At 38.1% G+C, this 15,462-nt stretch overlaps 1 protein-coding gene across 2 annotated transcripts in view; it reads left to right on the top strand.

Annotated features, from left to right (window-relative positions):
* The first annotated feature begins 797 nt into the window (after positions 1 to 797).
* The window catches only part of IPO11 (importin 11), a 78,797-nt gene continuing 64,132 nt past the window's right edge, over positions 798 to 15,462 (top strand). For both annotated transcript variants that reach the window (XM_062513080.1, XM_062513079.1), the window contains exons 1-5: positions 798 to 821; positions 1,308 to 1,374; positions 8,406 to 8,490; positions 8,776 to 8,919; positions 12,231 to 12,331. In XM_062513080.1, coding sequence (XP_062369064.1) covers positions 8,782 to 8,919; positions 12,231 to 12,331 — 239 coding nt within the window. In that variant the 5' untranslated portion in view covers positions 798 to 821; positions 1,308 to 1,374; positions 8,406 to 8,490; positions 8,776 to 8,781. The remainder of the gene's footprint in view (positions 822 to 1,307; positions 1,375 to 8,405; positions 8,491 to 8,775; positions 8,920 to 12,230; positions 12,332 to 15,462) is intronic.

Raw genomic sequence — 15,462 nt, 5'->3', positions numbered from 1 at the left:
CCGGGAACAGCGGGATCGTCCCGCCCTTCGAGGCATAGGAGCCGCCGCGAGGCCTAGGTGACAGTGGTCAACAGGGCCACAAAAGCTTTCCGAAGTTTATTAGTAAATGACACGGGGCCTAAAAATGGGTGTCTCTAGTACCCTGCCTTAGTCCGTTAAGCACATGACAGTGGACTGTGGACAAAGGGGCAGCGTGGAAAGGGTAAGAGAAAACGAGAGGTTGAATGAAAGAGGGGGCGAGAGACAAAGAAAGGGTAAGAGAGAGGGAGGGGGAAAAAAAAAAAAAAAAAAGGATTTTCCAGGGCGACTCTTATCAATTTCCGCCTTTAAGGTAACGCGGCGCTTTAGAGCCCTGGCTCTGCACAAAGCGCCTTTGCGCTCATGGCCCGGAGTCGCAGTGCCCGTGCAGCCATTCCCAGCCGCTGGCACGCCAGTGAAATATACTTTGCTTTTTTACATACTTTCTGTATTTTCTCCTTTACTTGCTCATATATATTTTTAGCGTTATGTTCTGACATAAATCCCAAGTATGTCGGCCGTGCTCTGCGCAGCGGCAGCCGCCCAGAAAGCCCCTGAAGCCCAATCAACGAAGCACGCCAGCATTCCCCGCGGCCCGCGCGCCAGCCGCCCTGCGCGCGCGCAACCGCCGCCTGACGTCACGGGCAGCGCCGTCCGGGGCCCCGCCCCCTCCGCCTCAGGCCCCGCCCCCGTCCCGCCTTTCCCGGCGGAGCAGCGCGAGCAGCGCTCTGGTGTCGCGGGGCAGTGACGTCAGGGCCGCGCCGAGGAGGCGGTGGTGCCGCCGAAGCGCTCGCTGTTTCCCGGTTCGTGGGAGGCCGGGAGGGGATGGGGGAGAGGGGGGGGAAGGCACCCGCGGCTTCCAGCGAGGCAGCGCTCGAGAACGCGGAGCCCCAGGGCTGCGTCGCTGCGGGCAGCTCTGCTCCCACTCACTCGCTTCGGCTGCTGCTCCGCCGGCTGTGCCCCCGTTTGCGCTGCTCGAGCCAACGCGGCTCCGGCGTGGAGTGCCCGCCACGGTGCCGGCTCCGGCGCACTGCCCCCGGGGTTAAGGCAGCGAGGCCTTCCTTACGTATTATACTGGTAGCGGCAAAGGGCCTGCTCGGAGCTGGAACGAAATAACTTACCTAATTCCAGGGTACAGTTTCCCGCTTTCTCCTTGAAACTGTTTTTAGTCAGGATAGAATTAATAGGAAGGCATGGGAGGAGGATAAGGCGTTAACCTGACGGATCTTGCTTTTGCGGGAAGGGGTACGTACTGGCCTTTATTCTAGGTGGTTGTTTTCTTCCTGCAGGCTGAAGAACAGTTTTTCTGCTGAGCAGAGTCTTCCCTTAATCAGAGATAGGCTCAGTGGAGCAGTGGTGAGTTATTTCTCCAGTTTGTTACCGTAGAAGACAGCAGTGTGTGTAAAATACAAGGACAAGGCCCTAAGCGCAATAGTGATGCTGCTTCCCACTTATGCTTCCATGTGCCTGGCTTCCCACGTCTCATACATGAAGTCATGTCTGTAACATATTTGACATGGTTTTTAAATTAGCCCACAGAGCGAAATGCTGCCAAATTCAAATTACATTCATAGTATATAAGATAAACCTCAGTTTTTGCTAATAGCATGTTCCTTACGGTGTTTGGTTTCTTCAGACTTGATAGCAACACCAAATTTGTCACTGCACTGTGATTTTCTTCTCTCATTCTTTCATTGTGCTGTTCTCATCAAGGGCATTTACTGTCAGGTGTATAAATGATAAAATAAAGGTTTTTGTCGCTCATAATTTGCATATAACATTTCAAAACTGTATCATCAGAAGTGGGATTTAACCGTAGTTAAATGAAAGGGTTTAAATCTGTTCCAGAGCATGAGGGCTGAAACTTGCCTTTCCAGCTCAGCTGTTTGGCACTAGTTTGTTCTTAAATGGTCTCTCAGCTCTTCTTGAAAATACATTAAATTAGGTAAATTAAGACGTCAAAGGAATGAAATTGACCTTGTATTTGTCATTCTAGAAATTTACTATAAAACATTAAAAATATTTTTACATTCTCTCTGTACCCATTTGGTTATTCCTATGTCATCAGTACTGAATCCTGTGACAGAATCTTTTTTAAGTTAATCCTTGGAGTTGTCTCACTCATTTCTTTGTCCCCTGTTTTCGGGTTTTTTTTAGGTTTTTTCTTGTTTGTTTGGGTTTTTTTGTTTGGTTTGGTTTTTTTTGGGAATTTTTCTCTCTTTGGTGGTTTCTGTTTAATGTGAAAGGTTATTCTTCTCAGAATTTTTAGTAAGATTGACTTTCCTAAACGTTGTGAGCCTTGCTTGTTGCTGTCCTTTATTACTGTGGTCCTCATTGTTCTTATTTCTTGTATCCTTCGTGTCTTCTGCACGCTTTTTTCAGACCTACGTTTTAGTTTCTATGTTAAATTTTTGTAAAAATGAAATTTTGGAGATTCTGTTCCTGTGTTCTTGTCACTAGCAGTGTGAGGAAAAAAATGCCTCTGACTTTTTCCTTCTCAGACATTTTTGTCTTCTTTACTGTGGCCTTAATTGGGCAAACTATAGATAAGCTGGTTCAACTATATAAGGAAAAGAATAATACGTAGGTTTTGAAAAAATCCTAGTAATGCTTAACATTAGTAATTGTGTTGGTTTTGGTGATGCTGCAGTTATTAGTGAGTTTAAGTAGTACCTTCAATAACCAGAATAGTTCTAGTTCTTTTGGGTGCACTCGGTAGGACTACTAACATGTGGCATGTTTGATACCGACACTAAAATGCGAGAAAAGAGCTTCATGGATAGCTCTCCAGCTTTTTAGAAAGCTGGAGAGACATCAGTGTAACTACCAACTTTTCCTGAAGGTGACAATATCCTTGTGAATGTGTCATATCTATATGATTGAATGTCAGCATTTGTGTTACTTATTTCAGGAGTTCCTCTGGCTTTTCAGCATGGAAACTTTGTTTTTCCTGTTTTCTTTGAAACAAATGTGCTGTAAAGGACAGTCCCAGTTTTCTACTTGAACCTTCTGAGCTGTAGGATGTAGCTTTATAGTTGTTAGCTAGCTGTATAATCTGCCAATGAGAAGTGGTATGTGTTCTTTTGTAAGTGCTCTTCAGGGAGTTAGTGTCTGCAAAGTCTTCCTTAGGTTCCACCGTCTTAAACGAGTCCTCAAACTCTCCTCACAAATAATTTACTTTAGACCACAGACTCTCCTGGTAGCTGTGGCCTCTCTCCTTTAGTTTATTCCTTCTTGAACTGAGGAAAGGGAGAACTGTGAGAACCAAACTGGAAATGGTGTCCTAGAAGCTGTCTCAGACACTGCATAGATAAGGGTAACAACATCCATAGAGCTAGCTGTGCTCTTGAAATAGCCCAGTATGTATTTGCACTATGATCAGTGAGAGCACACTGTGTTTTGTGTAATAAGTTTATGGCTTTGTCTTCCTCTGATTTCATAAGATCTTAACTGAATTTATTCTTGCATCTTCTTACAGTGGGAAAGAATTAATGGAAACCTTAACAAAAGAGAACAAAAATACACAGAATTAATTGTCTAGATAAGAGTGAGTTGTTACACTGCATTTTCTCAGAAAAAGTAAAGTAAGGAGGTGTTTAGTGGCAAAATCCTTCATTTTGTACCCCTTCAGATATTTAGCAGTCACTGATTTCTTTTCACAGCTGATGTGATTTTAAAATTAGGATGTATTTTAGTGTGATGGGAAAAGTACCTAGATAGCTTTCTATCTGTATCCAGAGCATTGACTCTTCAAAAAAAACATTGAACTGGCATGGCTGGTATAAAACTAGAACATTTAAGAGACTTGGAATAGTCTTGAAAGGTAAAATGTGTTTGCAGATACCCCCTTAGAAAGGGAGTTAAAGAATAAAGTACAGAACAGAAATGAGGCTTGGATATTTGCCACTTAAAGGAGATAAAGGAGTTTGAAAGTGGGAATAGAGGTATGGGACATTGGATGATAATGGGGAACTCTAATTGGTATTTGTGGTCTCTGATGACACTTACTCATTTGTGCTAAGGGGTGGCATTTGATATGTCGTTTTTATTCTAGGTGTAACTGCACTTATTTTTTTTTCCTGCCAGCTGAGAAATTGAGAAGTTCAGTATTGTTGTATCCAGTGGGATCCTGGAGAGAAGCTTTTTCTTGTGGGGTGTGGATAGTCTCTTTTTCCTTTTGTGGGACAGACTTCTGGCATGGCAGTAAGAGTCATGCTTGGATTTACAGCTGATGGCATTGGACACTTTCTAGTGAAAGGTTTTTTTTTTTACTTCTTCCAAAATGTTTGTGTACAGTTTGGTTATTATAGCAATTAGTGTGGACCACAGAAAAGCAGGAGAAAGCAAAAACATTCTTGATACTGTTCAGTCTTTATTGCGAAGACACAGACTGACATTAGTAAGCAAAAAAGGGAAATGGCACCCTTACTCAGTAATCAAACCTGGAAATTCTGACTGTTGTGACAAAAATGCAGACCTTACCTTCCTTCTAAGAATGTGTGGCTATTAACTTTGACAGATTGTGCCAAAATTTCTGTACATGCCTTGTGTCTCTGAAAGTACCCAAAAGACAATAGTTCTTTAATGCTCACCTCCTGAGTTTCATCTCTAGGACAGTCTTGTAGAAATAGCTCAGTAGTGAGTAAAGCTGCAGAAGTCCCATGAATTATGGAGAAAGTCCTTGTCCCTGTGATTTAACCAATCTGTGGGGTGTAACCCATGTCCCTTTTTGCCTTTCCCATGTGACAGTGAAGTCAGATATGTAAGAGGTGAAGATTGTCTCTATCCCATAGTATTAGAGTCAATATTCATAGCCTTTGCAGTTATATCCTCCGTGTAAATTAGGGTCTGAAGAGCCCTGCTTCATCAATTTAAAAAGAAAAAAAAGGAGGGCAGTATCACAACAAACCAAGATTGGAGAGATCTGGGTTGAAACTCTGAAGTACAGCTGTGTCTGTCTTCAGGAATAACTTTGATATGTGCATCTGTACATGGCAGTAATTAAAATTTTATTTTGAGCATATCCTACTAAGATAGGAGCCGATGCCCTTCCTGAGTCAATTGTCTTTACAGGGGGCATGCAGAGAATAATTTCCCTATAGAAATCCTGTTAATGAGGACTTTGTCAGAGTTGAAATTACATGCTAGGACCTGAGCCTATAATGGCTTGACATTGTTGGAAGTCAGGTATTCCTCCTTGCTCCTGTAGTGTCCTCTGGTGTCTGTGGAATCGTGTGCTTAGATGGCTCGACTTTTTGGCTTGTATGTGTGTGCCCCCAGTATCCAAACCCTGCCTTTTGGCAGGCAGTTATGGATTAGTCACAATTTGTAAGTCTGCTCTAACTTTGCATCACATTTTGACAAGAGTGTGTATTGAGTTTTATCTTCTTTTTGCCAGGGTCAGGATTAAATGAGAGAGATGGTATTTCTTATTTGGACTCAGATGTTTATTAGTCCTTATCTATATTACAGTCTCATGAACTGTGAGTTCTACAGCACTTCAAGCTAATAAACTAAAAATGGATCTCTCTGTCTTTCTCTATAAGGCCTTCTAAGGATAAATTAAGAAATGACACCTAAATTATTTTTTCTTTTTTCAAACACCCATGGCCTGCAATGCGGACTTTTTTATCCAGTTATACAATATCATCCAAACCCGTGAAGAAGGACTAGCCTCTGCCCCAAAACCTCCCATCTTGCTTTATATATATCACTATATGCTAAAACCTTAAACTCTTAAGTTTTCCACCATGTGATATTACACACTTCTATTCAAACTGCACACCCATAAACCCAGTTCTGTCATTCAATTTTGGAACCTTCTCCACAGCCTCAGGTCAAATGCAGTGTTCCCCTGGGGGTCAGTGCGTGTCAGCATAGAAACTCTAAAATTCTCAGTGACCAGGGTTCCAGAAAGTGTGAAATAAAAGCTGCTTGCTGTTCTGTCTGCTTTTTTATGCTTAGCACATTTACTTGTCTAGCAGTGTGGTGTGAAAATGATTGTAAAACTTGACCCAGACCAAAACCTGTATTTTTCCCTCTCCTTCCTTCCTTGGGTATTTAAGGAGTCCAGGGGGAAGTAGAGGGTTACACTATTTATTTTGGTGAACATAGCTCTGTGTTTTAGCTTAACTTGTACCTAGCTTAAACTGCAAATTTGAGTTTTTTGCAGTAAGGATTGATTGAAACTAGTTTGGTAAAATATTTTTTAATTTTTATTTTCTTTCTGTTTTTTAAAAAATTGAAATTAATACATGTAAGACTAGTGACTTACTAGAAGAAAACAGAAACTGTTCAGAGGAAGTTTTAAAAATCAGTTGCAATAGACAGAGTTTTTTTGCACCTCTGCCATTTATATTTGCTACACATTTATTAGACATTTTTCCAGTTATTTTTTTGCTATCCAAATCATACAGAATATACCACTTCCTAAATATTTTTACAGTATTTATAAATCTTGTCTAAAAGTTGAGTTTTCATGGAGATTCTTATTTCCTAATTCACTTTTGCTATTTGGCTTGTGACAGCCTCATCCAATATTGTTTGAGGACTGTTCTTTACATAGGATCAAAAACCAGCTGTGCAAATTCATTGAAGACTGAATCTTGAGGGCTGTTAAATTATCTGCCTCTTAATAGAAAATCCTTGAACCAGAGTTTTCTGGATGACAGGCCATCTTTATGTAAAAATGTCCTGACCTGGGTATCGGCTGTGGTTTTGACAGAGAAAGAGCATTGGGTTAAATAAATTTTTGTTTGACCCACTAATCTTAGTTTTATTTTTCTTGAGATTTTTTTTTAGCAGTAGCTCAAACAGTAGCTGCTCCAGTTTTTACATGGAAATACAAACCATTGTTAAGCATTGTTAAAAAAAGAAACTAATCTTTCACTTTGATTTTTGTTGTCATTCTTTGTTGTTGTCCTTAGAACTGCCAGCTAGTTGTTTTGAGATAAAGAACAGAAAAATATGGTTTTTTGTGCTTGCATTTTACTAACTTAAGTAAGTACATGTTCTAATGAGAATTGTTCTATGCAAAGTATGTAAATTTCCTGTAGAAGCAGAAGCCTGCCGGCTTTTCCTCACTCTTATCCTAGAGGTGCTACAACAGTTGCTGCTGCGTTCAGCCTTGGCCAGTGGCAGGTGTGTCTTGGAGCCATCTGGCTCTGTTAGTCATGGGGAAAGGTTCTTGAACCTTTTCACAGAAGACAACCCTGTAATAACTCCCCCCCCCACAACTACCTTGTGCACAGCTGGTTAAAGCAGAAGGACTGGAAGATTCATCACTATACTTGGAAGTATAAAGCAGAGATGGAGTCACCTATTCAATTATTGCTGTAAAGAGAGATGTTATTTTCTGTTTAATTTGTTTGCAAGTAGACTTTCTTTAACCTTAGGACCTTCAAATTTTAGTCATCTTTTGTTGAAGATGGTTGGAGATTTGGAGATGAAGAACTTTTTTTTTAGGGGTGAATTTTTTTTTTTCAATTGGACAATGCTGTTAATGGTATAAAAGGTCTTCAGTATTGTGGCTAGTTTTGTTAGGGTGATTTTTCTAAAAATAATCAAAATGTTAAACCTATGTCAGAATGAATTTAATTTCTCCCACTTTTACCATTGCTGTAACAATTTTAGTCTGAATTTTTGCCCTGAAGGTGGAAAAATAAACCTTTTTTTCCCATTGATCAAAAGCCAATCAGAGTCATTAATCAGAGTCTCCAAGACTGAGTCCAGCCTTTGACCAATCACTACCTTTTCAGCTACACCGCAGCACTACGTGCCACATCCAGTCATTTCTTTACCACATCCAGGGATGACAGGTCAATGACTTCCATTGGCAGCCCTTTCCAATGATTAACAATCTTTTCCATGATGGAATTCCTGCTCATGCCCACCTGAACTTCCCTCTCTCTCCTCTTTGAAGGGAAGCTGTTCTTTGTTGTTTATTTAGAAGACCTAAGTATATGAATATTTAACTGTGTATGTGTTGTTAAAAATTAACATACACTTTAAACAGTAATGTAAATAAATGTAATAATGTAAACATAAATGTAATCTCTGTCATCTGGAGAGCAGTGTTTTGTTTTCCTTTCATAGAGTACAAGGGTGCATATACTTTGGAATACGGTATATATGGTATATACATTGGAAATGTGGCAATATGCATTCAGCTGGTTAGTATTTATATGCTAAATAAGAAGGAAACCAAATATGTTGAGGAAAATTGTTTCATATAGGACTAATTATGGGACTTAATGCTTTCTTTTTTAATTAATATGAATTGTTTTGATGAATTTGAATTATGGAATTTAACTATGTGAGTAATTTTCTCTCCTGAAGGAAAAATAAAATGCAAAAGTGTTAATAATCTGCATCTTTGCCTGTTTCAGACAACCCCATGATTTACTCTGCTTACAGCTGAGTGATTGTCTCTAGTTGCAGTTTTGCTCTTTGCTGCTGTGTTTCACAAGAGAGGTAACTGTTTTAAAATCAAAATATTTCCTGAAATGCCTCAAATCTAGCAAATGTGCTTGTAATGATAGATTTAATGCTTGCTCCTTCTGCTGGGAGATTTCTGAAAGCAAATAGTTCTATCGCTGTACCTCAACTGCCTGTGAGTGGGTGTTATGCTGTTTTTACACTGTGTAGTCTAATGACAAATGAGCATGGGGTGTTTGGATAATATGATATGATATATATGTCTATATTTGCTATCTTTTTCTCCTTACGTATTTTTTTCTCCTTTTTAAATGTTTTCAGATTTTCATGGATCTCAACAGTGCTAGCACTGTTGTTTTGCAAGTCTTGACACAAGCTACTAGCCAAGATACTGCAGTGTTGAAACCAGCTGAGGAACAACTGAAGCAGTGGGAGACACAGCCAGGTTTTTATTCAGTCTTGTTGGTAAGAAGGAAAAGTGCTACTAAGTAAACTCTGAATAATTTTGAGTACTGGTCTCTAGAACACTGTTGAGCCATGGCCTGTGGCTGGGAGAAGCCCTGAGTTGTCATGGTCCAACCACTAGAATCCTTATGCTGTAGGATATGGTAGGTAGGGTATAACAGTGATAGACATTGTCATCACTGTGTCTCAAAGTAAGCTCTTTTCCCAGGCATTCAGAAGGTGGAAATACAGCCTCTAGCAGTATGAGTGGGCAGTATTGCTGAATCTTCTATTGACCTGTTACGAATTGTAGATGGTAGAAGGCCAAGAGTGCCCTTGTCAAAGCAATTGCCTTTACTACCTCAAGAGGCAGGGACCCTTTTATATACCAAGGCAGTAATAACCTCCTCTTTTTAGTGGAGGAGATGCTTTATGAGCATTTTAATAGAAGGTCCCTCATATCTTCCATTGCATTGTGTGATACCTCTCTGGGATTGCTTTCCTTTTTGTTAGTGGGGGGAGACTCCCATGGAGGTTAGCTGACCTGGCTGTGGTAGTAAGATCCTGAAATGGGGAAGGTGAATACTTCTGAAAGTACTATGACTGTTGGTGAAATCGATACATTAATATGGTCAATGTGATGACAAAAAGGAAATGAAACAGTTTCAGCAAAGACACTTGAAAGTTAACTCTGTTGTTATTCTCCAGTATCTATGCATGTTCGTAATAGTCTTTAAAACACAGGTAAAATGCTTTTTCTACAAACATCTGTCCTCAGTGCATAGATTGAATGACTCAGATTTGTAGGATTACGTTCTGTTCTCTGAGGATCTGTAGACCCTCTCATTCATTTGGAAAGTTGAAGGCAAGCCCAAGAATTTAGGGAAAGGGATAGAAGAAGATACTTTGAGTTGTCAAAATTCCTTTTATGCGCTGCCTTTGCTGTAGAATAGCTGCAGTAGTAAATGATCTTGATAGTAAACAGCAGAAATTGCCACTAGTGACATTTTTTTTCTCTGGATGTTTGCTTTGAGACCTTATGCCTCAGGGTGTAGACATGTTGAGCATTCACAGGTGTAACTGGAACAGATGCAAGTTAATTTTAAAATTAAGGGCTAAAAATTCAGGGGTTTAGATGCATATCAAAGAAGATCAAATGCTGATAATTCCTTCTATATGGTTAGGTGGATTTGTTTGGGCCACATCAGCCTTTCTTTAAGTGTGAAATATCAACATAGTTTTCCAAACTAAACAAGTGAAGTATCTGCTTCTTTGTTTAACATGGTCATGATGGGTGGGCTGTCTGGGAGAGAAAGTAGTTGGCAGCTTCTTAGTGGAGCAGAAAAGGGTGCAGGAAAGCAGGTAAATGTAAATGGAGAACCGGTAAGACAACTGATATCTGTGGGATGTAGCAAGTAATATTATTATTTACTGTGGGATACACTTGCTTCTGGGACAATCAGAGCAGAGAAAATCATAAAGAAGCATGAGACATGCATCTTTGATACTACCATTTTTAGTATCTAGTGGTGTTGCTATCATTACTTTTCCATGTTTCTCTTTGAAGGTATTGCATGTATCTCTTTTGATTCAGAGATAAATCGGAGGGTTTGAAAAGAACTTCTGCACAAGTTACATCAGTTTGTATATTGGCTTTATTCCTGTTATTTCTATGGCAGCATTATTGTGTTATATTAAATACTTAATGTTTTAGGAAGTTCATATGAAGATACAGAGTATAAGGGGAAGTTGTACTTGTCTTTGTGTAGATTCTTTGTATTTTCTTTTTTTACCTAGGCCTGGTCTAGTTTTGAGGTCTTTTTATCTGTGGAAATTTTGTTTCTGCTAAATATTTTAGCAAGGAGAGGAATACTTGTTTGTAAGATCAATGGAAGTTTCAGGATGAATAGTTTGGATTTTCTGTGTTTCATTTATTTTGGTTTTTTTTTTTTTTTTTCATGATACGGAAGTGGTGTTTGAAGTTACCTGTTTGTATTTTAATATGCTGTGAAGTTGCATTTGGGAAAAGTCAAGTCTTTTAGAAATTAGTCTGTATTCCTAAATGAGCTTTGGGAAAGGAGGGCATATTAGATATGGGTCATTTTCATGTTGTGTTGTATTTATTGGTGGGTTACCACCTTTCTGATATTTTTGTACAATTGGCTAGTTTTGAGGTTGATATAATTGTAGGCATGTAAGTCTGTTTACTTTCTAGTGATTTGAGTGTGTTAGGGTTTTATTTTTTTTGGTTGGCCATTACCTTTAGAAAGATGTTACTATTAATAGAAATAGATTTCAAGAGAAAGTTAGGTTTTGAATTTGTAGTGAAAATGAGGTCCCAGACTTCTACACTGCTAAATCATTTCAAAGATTTGTTTATACATCTGCAGGCATGGTGCCCAAAAGTAGCAGATGCTTTTGATAAGAATCCCTGCATTTTTCCAGTCCCTTCATACTGGACTTCTGAAAGCAATGAATGCAAGTGGTGCACTCTTTCTGCAGTGCACTGTATAGTAAGAACACTGAACTCACACATGCTTGCTCTCTAAAGGAGGCAGTAATGATGTGTCACCTCTTGAGAAGGATCCATCTGATGCAGTAGAAGACAGGAGAAGTGCTGTTCAGAGCAGTCAGAACATGCTCAGATTCAATAGTCTAATTTTGTTTCTCTTGGTTGGTTAACTTTGCAACATTATGGTACAAAATAACTCCTCTGAGTTTGTATGTACATACAGATTAATAAAAGCGTATATGGATACATACATATATATGCATGTATCTATAGATATGTAGTGCTTTATTGGTAGAAACTAATTTCCTAGAATAAGCATAGTTGAATTTGAAAATTGCAGAGCTACCAGGTCACTGTTTTATAAACAGTATTGGTAGACAGGATGGTGCTTGGCATATGACAACATAATGAATAAATAACCTGAAGACCGGATTCTGACTAGAATAAGGAGTGGCACAAACTTCTGAGGGCTATGTCATTAAAAAAATGTAAAAATTGTTAGATTCTAGTAATTATTACCCTTACATTTCCTTCTCTGCAAGACAAGATTAGCAATACGTTTGCCTTATATATTATTTTTTGTAAATAAATCAAGATATTTGGCTAGTCGTAAACATTTTTTTTAAATACTAAAAATTTGTTTAGCACACAGTTTTCTCTTTTCTGTCAAATGATCAAATGATGATTAAGGCATTTTGTTTATGTACCCCTATATCATGGTGTGTGTATTTCTACATATGCAAGGGCATATGTTGATATAATTTCTGTCTTGTTTGTGGTGTCTTGAGCAGTGTTTAACTTTTTTTTTTTTTGTAAACAGAATATCTTTACAAATCACAGCCTGGATGTGAATGTAAGATGGTTGGCTGTGCTGTACTTTAAAAATGGAATTGATCGCTACTGGAGACGGGTTGCACCACAGTAAGTTTTGAGTTCTTCCATTTAAGTGTCTTAAAGTTGGCTTGGTTGTGGTTGTCAGGCTGGAAAAACAGCAGATGCTTAGTTCACAGAACTTACTTCAGAATTTATGGTGAAACTGACAACATGCTTCAAACTTGAGGACTTATTGGTAAAACATTCTGTCTCTGTATTGCTTCTTATGACTCTGTTGATGGCTTAGTTTTGAGAACTGCGTTAGAAGGTTATTTCACAGATAATTGGTTTTGAAGCGAAGCAGTAAGGGTTACAACATCACGACCTGGATTTACTGTTAGTGGCAGAAGTGAAAGGTAGTCTCTTGGAGAGTGAAAGACATTTCATTTTGTTTAAGCTGATTGGTATTGAATGTGTGTGTGGGAAAGAGGCAGTAGTTATCATACTAAAAAGTTCTGGTCTTTGCTTTTTTATTGTTCTGATACATGGGTTCTGATAATAAATGACAAATAGGTCTACAAAGAAGATGAGAAATATAAGCACTTTTCATGAGCACCCTATATGTTACTTAAAAATTACAAAAAGTGCCATTTTAATATGTAACCTGTGGAATTATGTACTTTCCTGTCTCTTATGTGAAGTGCTTATTTTTCTTTTAAAAACAGTTGTGATTCCACAAAGAGTTTCAATTCCAGAACTCATAAAGGCTTGCAAGTATTCAGTCTCTCTTAAATGCTAGTAATAGGTGGAACTGTCACTGTCAGATGCAGGGTATTAAATGGAATTCTAGGTACAATTTTTCTGGATCACAAATCTAAGTTAGTGTTATGATACAAAGTATGATTTTCATTGTTTGAGATAGTTCAATGTATTTTGCCTTGCATTGTAAGCTTTTCCAAAGATGTACCAGAAGAGGGAAAAATTATAAAATTCTGTATCCACAGTACATCATAAGTAGTGTAGTACTCCTTCATTATTGCATGAGAAATAGGGTATGTCTATGTGTGAATTAGTATATAATTGCAAAACATTTGCAAGCATTTGGATTCTTTTTTATGTGTAAGGAAAATACCATCTTGTTCATGAGAGATGTCATCTTTGACATTTCTGGTTAACAGGATTCTGCTTACAATACTGGTACTTAGCAAGAACTGTTGGAAGAAGTCAAACATCATTTCAATTTGTTAATATTTTTAGACACTAGTAGCATTTCTGGTAAAAAAGCATAGTTTATTTCTTGCAGAACTAAAGACTAGAATTTTACTGTTTGAGGTAAAAATTAAATAAAAATATTTTAATGTAGTTTTCCTGTAGTTTTAAATGAAATGTAATTTTGAAAGTAGATTTTTCTTGGCTATTAAAGATTCCATGGGTTAAATCTATATTAAATTTCCAGTGCAACCGTATTTTTCTCTATTTGCAATTTTTCTGCCACTAATTTAATGTAATTAAAGTATAAAATGAATTTTTAAAATTGTTGGCTGCTGTTAAGGATTCACTGGAGTAATGCATACTAAATCTTTAGTCTGTGTCCAACTGTTTTTCTTTCTAAATTTGTTAGATTTGATTTTTTTGTCAGAGCTCACCCAGATCACGTTTCTCTTAGAGTATGTTGAGGTCATTTTGAGAAATCGTGATTTTAAACTAAATTCTTAGTTCATTATTTTGTGAACCAGTCATATTTTGAATGGCATGATTTTTTTGAAGGCTTTGTTGTAGCTACTGCATTTTTGTTGTGTTTGCAAAATTCTTGTCTTTCATCTTGTGTGTCACTTTAGCAGCTGTCCGCTCTCCATCCATAGTAGTATGTCAAAGCATGTCATGACATTCAGATCAGGCTAAAAACGACATTTTCCAGTGAGTGATTTTGAAGATGAGCCTGTGAACTTTCTCCTTTCTGCTTTTTCAGGCAGCTTTTCATATAGCTCTGGTGAAGTCTAGAGCTGTCATAGACTCTTTCAGGCACAATTTGGCCTTTTCTTTTGAAATTTGCTGTCAGTCTCCTGAAAAGCTGGTCTCACAGGATGATTTTGTATTTATTTTTATTTTCTTCAGAAATGGTTTGTCTTGATTTCAAGAGTTGAGCATGTTTTTGATTTTACAGACAATTGCTTTTGTCTCTTGTGGACTTCGTTCTCTTACTTGAGTACTGTGTTAGCAACTTCAGCAATACTTTTCAGATATATGTTTTTACTTGTGTGATGACTCCTCATAAGCCAGAAATCCAAATCCAGAATATCAGACTTTATAGAATAAAAATAGAAAATAATTTTTTGAAGTATTTGGATGTGTATTTCTCTATACCACAAACAGACAGAGAAAGATCAAAATAATGTACTTGCAAATTGTGGAAGGCTGCAGCATAGTAGATAGTACTTAGAAATTTGTGCATAGATGAAGTTGTTTTAATTTTTGGGCACGCATAGTTCAATGTTGAAGGAAAATAACTGGCTGAGTGAGGCACATGCTTCCTAATTTCTTGCCTGCCTGTAACTTTTATGGAGGGAATTGTGGAATTTGCTTTCTTGCAAGGCATTAAGGGAGGCTGAGGGCAGTGGTGGCGGTCTGTGTCTCGGTCAGGGGCTGAGGGTGTCCCTGTTCTCCTGCAGATGTCACTCTCGTGTTGTTTAAACGCTGAATTCCTCCACCAGGCAGACCCTTAGGGACTCTGTCACACAGTGCTGTGTGACACTGCACTGATTTCCTGGATTTTTTTTCATTACTATTTTCCAGTTTTGCTTATCGCAAGCTTGTGTATTTGAGGTGTTCATCCTAGTGAATCTATTTTCTTTCTTTTTTTTTGCCTGCAATGGCAAAAACTTAATTACATCATTTTTATTTACACTAGGTAATGAACTGAATCCTTGGTGGTCTTAGACTGTGCATATGATCAGTTATTTAAGGCCAGGAGTCTTATGAGCCCACAAAGTAAATTAAGTAATATAGTAAAACAGTATTTTTTTTCTTTACAAACTAGGTTTTTGGTGTTTTCTGTTGTCTCTGAAACGGAGGTATTATACAGTCTACATTTAATTAAGAATAGATTTAAAAAAATTATTAATAAGAGCTTTTAGGTTTTAGAAACTACTTAGAGGATTCCTGTATGTGTGGAAATTATATACTGCATTTTCACATTATTAAAAAATAAAAACCAAAATCCCACAGAAATTTATTTTTCT

This window comes from Cinclus cinclus, chromosome Z (genome assembly GCF_963662255.1).
Source record: "Cinclus cinclus chromosome Z, bCinCin1.1, whole genome shotgun sequence".
Lineage (NCBI taxonomy): Eukaryota > Metazoa > Chordata > Aves > Passeriformes > Cinclidae > Cinclus > Cinclus cinclus.
The sequence above is the reverse complement of the archived record's forward strand: the minus strand, read 5'-3'. Positions and strand labels throughout refer to the sequence as shown.